General features: G+C 42.0%; 1 protein-coding gene across 4 annotated transcripts in view; it reads left to right on the top strand.

Annotated features, from left to right (window-relative positions):
* Nucleotides 1-10,000, top strand: part of ccdc69 (coiled-coil domain containing 69) — a 46,457-nt gene that overhangs the window by 30,420 nt on the left and 6,037 nt on the right. For all 4 annotated transcript variants that reach the window (XM_036006598.1, XM_036006594.1, XM_036006591.1 and 1 more), the window contains exons 4-6: nucleotides 2,960-3,047; nucleotides 5,668-5,741; nucleotides 7,679-7,780. In XM_036006598.1, the coding sequence (XP_035862491.1) occupies nucleotides 2,960-3,047; nucleotides 5,668-5,741; nucleotides 7,679-7,780 (264 nt within the window). The remainder of the gene's footprint in view (nucleotides 1-2,959; nucleotides 3,048-5,667; nucleotides 5,742-7,678; nucleotides 7,781-10,000) is intronic.

Below are 10,000 nucleotides of genomic sequence, written 5' to 3'. Positions count from 1 at the left end.
GGAGAATTGCATTAATTAATCTTAATTACATTAAGCTTACAGTAGCTCACTGTTTACATTAGCTTGTAGTTTACTGCATGTATGCAACATTAGCTCATTGTCCAGTAGCTTCTAGCTTTCAGACAAATGCGGTGCAAAATATGATCAGCAACTACAAGGTAAAAGCTACCAGCTAATGAGCTACCACAGGCAGTATGATATGCAGTATACTGCAAGTGAGAAAGGTTAAATAGTACTGTAAACACACAAGATACAAGGCTACAACCAACATATGAAAAGTCATAATACCTCCATTGATAAACACCCACTAACACAGTAAAGGTTAAATGGTCAACAGTTGTCAGTTAAGACCATGATGAAGAAACTACACCACTACACAGTTACATGAAGTACCTTCATGTTACAGTACGCTCAAATATACTTGTGATACAATTCTAATCTTACCAGGACAGGTTGGATAACTACTGGACTAACCTAATCTTTCTCCTTCTGTCTGCAGTCTGGAAGCAACCCCATCATCAGCAGCTGTGTCTGATCGCCCTTCATGTTGAATATACTTGTGTACAGTATACAGTAATGTTTGAATAAATGTTATAATAAAGATACACGTTTTCGTTAATGTCTTTTTAGAGCTTCTATACCTTACAAGTTATTAAAACAGGTACTATCTTAATCTAATTATTCAGTCAGAAATAGACATTGAAAAACAGTTTATATTATATACACCATAACTATATATATATATATATATATATATATATATATATATATACCCAAAAAACGTAATGACACAGACAAACCAGTTAATTTAATGCATTTATTTTCAGAATGCCAATCTCTAATAGGCTATAGCAAATAATCTATTCAACGTCTGTCTTTGGCCAGTCTCCCTGCTTGTCTCTGGCGTTCCCATCATCAGTGACCGCCTCCGTTTGTCCCTGTTAAAAGACAGCAAACACAAGAAAAAGACGTTTACCGTTATGAATGTTATAACGTAACGTTATATGCAACGTTATAGTTTTTACATGGGAAACTACTGATTTAACGTTGCTAGTGAAGTTAACAAGGTGCAGCGTTAGCTCCCATCCTGCAGTTACAACTGATGAACACACGCATTTCTAAATCTCTGCTAACGTTACCCATATAGCGTGACAACATATAAAAGTGATTAAAATGCCACCGGATTTTAAACTTTAAAAACACAAATGACACAAAAAGACAGCAACCTAGCTAGCTAACAGCCTAGCATGTTAAATGCTAGGTTTGGTTAGCTAACGTTAGCTCGGGGTGTATCTACCTAATTACTAGAGCAGTTAGTACCAGCGTTAACGCGTTAAGCTAACACATTAACGGTGATAACATGTACGACAAACACTAAAGATACTTGCATTTAAATGATTATTTCGTCGTCAGCGATGCCGCTCCAACCCCCCGCTTAGGTCCGCCATTTCATTTTTTTTAACGAGCCGGCAAAGCCGCGCGCATAGGATTGTGGGTAATATGGGAGCGCGAAGGATACACATATGCATCCTTTGCTGTCTATGGGAAAATCTCCGAACGAAGGACTCAGTCCTTGGTGGAATTCGGAGGATCCTCGACATTGGAACAGTCCTTCGACGGACGTTGATGACGTAGCATCCTCGAAATTCTGGCTTTGAAGGATCCTTCCTTGACATTGAGAAACACGGAGTGAGATTGATCCTGACCTAAATGTCAGACGGGCTGCACCAAAAAACAGCAGACCAACATTTAAAAAGGTGCAAAACGTTGAAAAATTAAACAAATGCATCGGAATTAAAACCCTGGCAGGAATGTAGGAGAGAGAGAGACAGACAGACAGACAGACAGACAGACACAGACAGACAGACACAGACACAGACAGACAGACACAGACACAGACAGACAGACACAGACAGACAGACACAGACAGACAGACAGACAGACAGACACAGACAGACAGACACAGACAGACAGACAGACACAGACAGACAGACACAGACAGACAGACACAGACACAGACAGACAGACACAGACAGACAGACAGACACAGACAGACACAGACAGACAGACACAGACAGACAGACACAGACATAGACAGACAGACACAGACAGACAGACAGACACAGACAGACACAGACAGACAGACACAGACAGACAGACACAGACAGACACAGACAGACAGACACAGACAGACAGACAGACACAGACAGACAGACACAGACAGACACAGACAGACAGACACAGACAGACAGACAGACAGGATTGAAGTGTGATTCTTTTCTTGTGAGTATGTGAACCAAACAAAGATGTCTTTCTGTAGGATATGATTTGTAGACTGGGACGTCTCTGCATCACCACAATACTTCATTTTAAAATGGTTTGACCCATGTTTTGCCTTTTAACAAATATTGCGTGCAAATATTTCTGTAGTTCAAACAACTCTGAATTGTAGTTGAGAACGTCAGTTATAACGGCCCACGTATTAAAAAATTGTCGGGTTTAAATCGGGCTCGGGCTCATAATTACAGTTAATGTGTCGGGCCGGGCTCAGACACACCGTGCACGGGCTCGGGTAGGGTCGGGCTTGACTTTTTTGGGCCGATCTAAGCTCTGAGTCCTATCCTAAACATGAGAATGGATCCCTCAACAACCTGACAGACTGAAAGCAGCACTGGCTGTCGGAGCAGCAGGCTGATGATCACGGTGTCACCTGGTTTATATTGGCTGAAGATTCTGCTTAATGAGCAGAAAGTCTTCATATACACACACACACACACACACACACGTCTCTGATTACTCTTCTCTCTGCTAGTGTAGTATGTTCAGCTGGCGTATACTTCTGTGTTTCTGCTGCCAACTGTCCTGTTTATTTCATCATCATTTCCCTCCTGAGGGTCAGCAGTCAGCTCAGCTCGTCTTTCCTCTCAGCTGAAACTCTTATCCGGTGTGATTATTTCAGGTGAAAACGGAGACGACGGCTGACTTGAACGTCCTGCATGAAGAGAAAAGTAAAACTGCTACTGAAGACCACGAGAGAAACGTGGAAGGTAACGAACCTCAACATTTAGTCAACATATCTGCCTGATAAATCAAAATGAATGCACGGAAAGTCTGGAAAATAAAGCAGGACTGCAAAGGGCTTGTTTGTCCCTGTTTCACCCTGTTTCTGTGTGCTGATGTTTCCCACCTTTCTGTCGTCTTTTTGGCGTCTTTTCATCACCTTTTTGTCGTCTTTTCATCACCTTTTTGTCGTCTTTTCATCACCTTTTTGTCGTCTTTTCATCGCCTTTTTGTCGTCTTTTCATCGCCTTTTTGTCGTCTTTTCATCACCTTTTTGTCGTCTTTTCATCGCCTTTTTGTCGTCTTTTCGTCACCTTTTTGTCGTCTTTTCATCGCCTTTTTGTCGTCTTTTTGTCACCTTTTTGTCGTCTTTTCATCGCCTTTTTGTCGTCTTTTCATCACCTTTTTGTCGTCTTTTCATCGCCTTTTTGTCGTCTTTTCATCACCTTTTTGTCGTCTTTTCATCGCCTTTTTGTCGTCTTTTTGTCACCTTTTTGTCGTCTTTTCATCGCCTTTTTGTCGTCTTTTCGTCACCTTTTTATCGCCTTTTTGTCGTCTTTTCGTCACCTTTTCATCGCCTTTTTGTCGTCTTTTCGTCACCTTTTCATCGCCTTTTTGTCGTCTTTTCGTCACCTTTTTGTCGTCTTTTCGTCACCTTTTCATCGCCTTTTTGTCGTCTTTCGTCACCTTTTTATCGCCTTTTTGTCGTCTTTTCGTCACCTTTTCATCGCCTTTTTGTCTTTTCGTCACCTTTTCATCGCCTTTTTGTCGCCTTTTCATCGCCTTTTCATCACCTTTTTGTCGTCTTTTCATCGCCTTTTTATCGCCTTTTTGTCGTCTTTTCGTCACCTTTTTGTCGTCTTTTCGTCACCTTTTTGTCGTCTTTTCATCGCCTTTTTGTCGTCTTTCGTCACCTTTTTATCGCCTTTTTGTCGTCTTTTCGTCACCTTTTCATCGCCTTTTTGTCTTTTCGTCACCTTTTCATCGCCTTTTTGTCGTCTTTTCGTCACCTTTTTATCGCCTTTTTGTCGTCTTTTCGTCACCTTTTCATCGCCTTTTTGTCGTCTTTTCGTCACCTTTTCATCGCCTTTTTGTCGTCTTTTCGTCACCTTTTTGTCGTCTTTTCGTCACCTTTTCATCGCCTTTTTGTCGTCTTTCGTCACCTTTTTATCGCCTTTTTGTCGTCTTTTCGTCACCTTTTCATCGCCTTTTTGTCTTTTCGTCACCTTTTCATCGCCTTTTTGTCGCCTTTTCATCGCCTTTTCATCACCTTTTTGTCGTCTTTTCATCGCCTTTTTATCGCCTTTTTGTCGTCTTTTCGTCACCTTTTTGTCGTCTTTTCGTCACCTTTTTGTCGTCTTTTCATCGCCTTTTTGTCGTCTTTCGTCACCTTTTTATCGCCTTTTTGTCGTCTTTTCGTCACCTTTTCATCGCCTTTTTGTCTTTTCGTCACCTTTTCATCGCCTTTTTGTCGTCTTTTCGTCACCTTTTTATCGCCTTTTTGTCTTTTCGTCACCTTTTCATCGCCTTTTTGTCGTCTTTTCGTCACCTTTTTATCGCCTTTTTGTCGCCTTTTCATCGCCTTTTCATCGCCTTTTCATCGCCTTTTTGTCGCCTTTTCATCGCCTTTTTGTCGTCTTTTCGTCGCCTTTTCATCGCCTTTTTATCGCCTTTTTATCGCCTTTTTGTCGTCTTTTCGTCACCTTTTTGTCGTCTTTTCGTCGCCTTTTTGTCGTCTTTTCGTCACCTTTTTATCGCCTTTTTGTCGCCTTTTCATCGCCTTTTTATCGCCTTTTTGTCGTCTTTTCGTCACCTTTTTGTCGTCTTTTCGTCACCTTTTTGTCGTCTTTTTGTCGTCTTTTCGTCACCTTTTTGTCACCTTTTTGTCGTCTTTTCGTCGCCTTTTTGTCGTCTTTTCGTCGCCTTTTTGTCGTCTTTTCGTCACCTTTTTGTCGCCTTTTCAGCGCCTTTTTGTCGTCTTTTCGTCGCCTTTTCATCGCCTTTTTGTCGCCTTTTTGTCGCCTTTTCATCGCCTTTTTATCGCCTTTTTGTCGTCTTTTCGTCGCCTTTTTGTCGTCTTTTCGTCGCCTTTTTGTCGTCTTTTCGTCGCCTTTTTGTCGTCTTTTCGTCGCCTTTTTGTCGTCTTTTCGTCGCCTTTTCATCGCCTTTTTATCGCCTTTTTGTCGTCTTTTCGTCACCTTTTTGTCGTCTTTTCGTCACCTTTTTGTCGTCTTTTCGTCGCCTTTTTGTCGTCTTTTCGTCACCTTTTTATCGCCTTTTTGTCGCCTTTTCATCGCCTTTTTGTCGCCTTTTCATCGCCTTTTCGTCGCCTTTTCATCGCCTTTTTGTCGTCTTTTCATCGCCTTTTTGTCGCCTTTTTGTCGCCTTTTCAGCGCCTTTTTGTCGTCTTTTCGTCACCTTTTTGTCGTCTTTTCGTCACCTTTTTGTCGTCTTTTCGTCACCTTTTTGTCGTCTTTTCATCGCCTTTTTGTCTTTTCATCGCCTTTTTGTTGCCTTTTTGTCACCTTTTCATCGCCTTTTTGTCATCTTTTTGTCACCTTTTCATCATCTTTTTGTTGTCTTTTTGTGTTGATGTTTTTGCTGCAGAGCTGCAGAAGAAACACGAACAAGAGAAAACTGAACTGACGGAGAAGTTTCAGGCTGCTGAGAACGTCCTCAAGGTAAAAACCTGCAGAGGTTTTCTTTCTGTTTTATTTATTTACATCAGTGGTTCTCAAGCTGTTTTCAATAATGTTCCCCCTCTGAACAGTGTTTTTAAGACATGTACCCCCTTACCAGCGTGGATCATTTTTGGTAGAAAGAATAAGTCTCTATAAAGAGGAAGAATACAGTGATGTCAGCGATAGATTTACTAAACAACAGACTTGGACCTGGAAAACATTTACATGATGATGGAAAAAGGAGACAGACCTGCCAACATGTACGCATTTTTCGTACTCGGCACGCATTTTGACCCTTAAGTACGCTTGTACGATTCGCTGCTCTCTAGGTACGCATTTTGTTGCATCTTTCATTTCGCCGGTTTCAGTACTCATAAAATTTCTTCAAGGTTGGCAGGTCTGAGGAGACAAACACTTGGAAAAAGACGGAAGAAAGAAGGAAGAAAGGCAAGAATAGGTCGAAAATAGCAATGCATTTAATCATGCACAACAAAACCTGCAAGAAAAAACATGCATTCCAATACCACCGTGGATATAAAGCCACTCGGCCAGCGATACCAAAACATGTATTTATGAGTTCACTATGAGGGTAAAACAAAATACTTTCACCCAGGAAACGCTTGTCCGTTCCGCAGGAATGTTTTAGTCCAAATCACCATCTTTTCCCTAATCTTAACAGTCAGCACAGCATGACGCTCACTTTTTCTGTCTAAACTCCACCACCACGGCCCCTGAAAGGACTGTCATCTGGCGGTGTCTGTAGCCGGCTCACAGTCACCTATTGGCGGCTAAAAAACTGCCGCTGGTAGCTGGCTAACAATCACCTATTGGCGGCTAAAAAACTGCCGCTGGTAGCCGGCTCACAGTCACCTATTGGCGGCTAAAAAACTGCCACTGGTAGCCGGCTAACAGTCACCTATCGGCAGCTAAACAACTGCCGCTGGTAGCTGGCTAACAATCACCTATTGGCGGCTAAACAACTGCCGCTGGTAGCCGGCTCACAGTCACCTATTGGCGGCTAAACAACTGCCGCTGGTAGCCGGCTCACAGTCACCTATTGGCGGCTAAAAAACTGCCGCTGGTTGCCGGCTAACAGTCACCTATAAGTCGATTGAGAACAACTTCTCACCTTCACACAGTTCCACATTCATACCTGGAAGCTGCCCAGAACGACCACAGTCTGATCTGCTGCCACTGAGCAGCTCCACTGGAGAAGTTGAGGTTTAAGAGCCTTGCTCAAGGGCACCTCAGTGGTGGTAATGAAGGAGGGACAAGCTGCTCTTTCACTTTCCCCACCCAGATTTTATTCTGCCGGTCTGGGGATTGAGCTTCTTTAACCTCTAGGCCACCACTGCCTATGAAACCAGTTCAGCATTCAGATTGGTATTTCCATCTGTAACTAGTGATTGTAAAGCACCTCATTTCTGTCCTCTTTCTGTCATTAAAAATACGGAAATTACATTTCCTCCATTGAATTTTCTAAACGGAAAAGTTTCCAAATGACTTAAAAACTATTTTTGAAAACTATCTGCTGCCCCATTGAATTCAATTCATGTTATAACTCCATACAAATGCATTTCACATAATGCAGACATAATTAATCAATTGCATGAAGGAACTTTGAGGGGTGGGGGGGTACATTTTGTCCCCACCGGTGATAAAAATGAGGCAGGGAGACATAGACCAGAAAGGGGGAAATCCCACGCACGTTTGTGTTTGTTCATGTTTCACAAAGAGTTTAGCACCTATGATAGACATCATATCACATCTATACGGGGTTAGTAGCATACAGCTGTTTAAAACATAATTAATTGTATGTATTTTTTAACACACTGGTATCCGATCGGTGCTAAAGCAAAAAATGGTATCGGAATCTCTTTAATCTTTACATCCGTTTTTTCATGCTTTTATTTTGTAAATTTCTGCCGAACGTGAAGGGTGAAGTGGATCAGCTGACGGCAGATCTACAGGTTTACAACAATCTGAAGAGGAGAGTCAAAGAGTCGACGTTTAAGAAGGACCTGCAGAGGAATATTCAGGTGTGTGGAGCGTCTTTATTGAGTCTGAGTTCAGCAGGAAATCCATGTTGAATCTGCTCCGGTTCAGCTTTTAACACAAGCAAGTAACTTAAAGGAACACGCCGACTTATTGGGAATTTAGCTTATTCACTTTAAAGATGGCTCTGTGTCATGTGACCTTGTTATTTGTACACGCTGTGACTCTACAAATCACAACATGTAAACAGGAACATGTTGGTGTTATTTTGTCACTTATTGGGAGCAGTAGGCTAGATGGAGCCGGTTACCTCCAGGATCTGTGCTAAGCTAGGCTAGATGGAGCCAGTTACCTCCAGGATCTGTGCTAAGCTAGGCTAGATGGAACCGGTTACCTCCAGGATCTGTGCTAAGCTAGGCTAGATGGAGCCGGTTACCTCCAGGATCTGTGCTAAGCTAGGCTAGATGGAGCCAGTTACCTCCAGGATCTGTGCTAAGCTAGGCTAGATGGAACCAGTTACCTCCAGGATCTGTGCTAAGCTAAGCTAGATGGAGCCGTCAGACAGAGTTACAACACACACGGAGATGAGAAGGGTATGTATGGACTTGTCTTACTCTGGGGGTTACGGTGGATAAGCTAAAGTCCCAATAAGTCGGCGTGTTCCTTTAAGTTATGTACTGATAGTTAAGATCAGAGGATGTTGATTAGATCACCGTTTATTTCAAATGCTATAAAATTGAAGAAAAAAAACCAAACACCCACAATTCAATGAAAGTAATCATTAATTTTACCTGCCAAGAATGTGACATAGCATCCACACAACGTACATCCACGCATTCATGTTATTTTGGGGCAATTTGGGTCAAAGAAACTCATATTTCTGATATAAAAATGGGTCAAATTTGACCCTAGGACAATTATTATTTTATATTATTTATACAGACATCAATATCTTAATGCCTGTCGGATGCGGGCCGGGCTTGGACAGAAACATGCGGCCCGATCCGGACTCTAGTGTCAACTAGAGCAGGGATCTTCAACAGGGGGTCCGGGACCCCTAGGGGGTCCTCAGAGTCAATGCAGGGGGGCCTCCAAATTATAGTAGTCTTAACATGAATCCAACTTATTATTAGCAGATATAAATCTCCACTGATGATAGGCTTACTGGTGTCACTAAGGTAGCCATCCACAGACACAGTTCATCCTAAGTGTGTATGTTTAACATTAAAACATGTTTATAAAATCATGCCAACAATTATTAGGCTATTTTAATAGCTTACTATTCTATGCAAAAATGTATAAAGGCTTTAGGCCGCCCTACAAGTTATTGTAGGCCCAGTTTAATATGCAACTTTATTTTATACTATATATTTAGTAGGGGGTCCCTGCTCTGTCTCTCTTTCAGTTAAGAGGTCCTTGATTTAAAAAACGTTGAAGACCCTTGAACTAGAGGGTGACAATTTTTCGGGAGTCCCGTGGTACGGGAGTCGGTAACGTGTTCGGGTGAGTGCGCCCAAACATTGCGAGGCATTTCGTTTTAGAAAAGAGAACCACTTACAACTCCCAATACGTTTGTTGATTGGGAATACCGTGACCAGAGGGAGTCTCGAAAAATGGTCACTACCTAACCCTAACCCCCCCAACAACATCAGGACAGCACACACACACACACACACACACACACACACACACACACCACACACACACACACACACACACACACACACACACACACACACACACACACTTTAATCATTTATTTATGTCCACATGAATAAAAATAGTACCGGGACACAAATAATACAGATGCAGTACAATACATACACAAACTCATGGACCAGTGACACGCAGCAGGTATTCACAATATCACTTAACAAGCTCAATACTCAGTTCTTAATGGTATAAGTAGCTCAATACTCACTTCTTAAGGGTATAAGTAGCACAATACTCATTTCTTAAGGGTATAAATAGCACAATACTCAGTTCTTAAGGGTATAAGTGGCACAATACTCCTTAAAGCAGCCATATTATGCTCATTTTCAGGTTCATAATTGTATTTTAAGGTTGTACCAGAATAGGTTTACATGGTTTAATTTTCTAAAAACACCATATTTTTGTTGTACTGCACCGCTCTCTCTCACTGCTGCAGATCCTCTTTTCAGCTGGTCTCTGTTTTAGCTACAGAGTGAGACCTCTTTTCTTCTTCTTCTTCTGTACTATCTTTGATGGCACTGCACATGCCCAGTAGCTCAGATGTAGATCAT

Source organism: Sander lucioperca, chromosome 1, assembly GCF_008315115.2.
Source record: "Sander lucioperca isolate FBNREF2018 chromosome 1, SLUC_FBN_1.2, whole genome shotgun sequence".
Taxonomy (NCBI): Eukaryota; Metazoa; Chordata; class Actinopteri; order Perciformes; family Percidae; genus Sander; species Sander lucioperca.
Note: the sequence above shows the minus strand (reverse complement) of the source record. Positions and strands in the feature narration are given on the sequence as shown.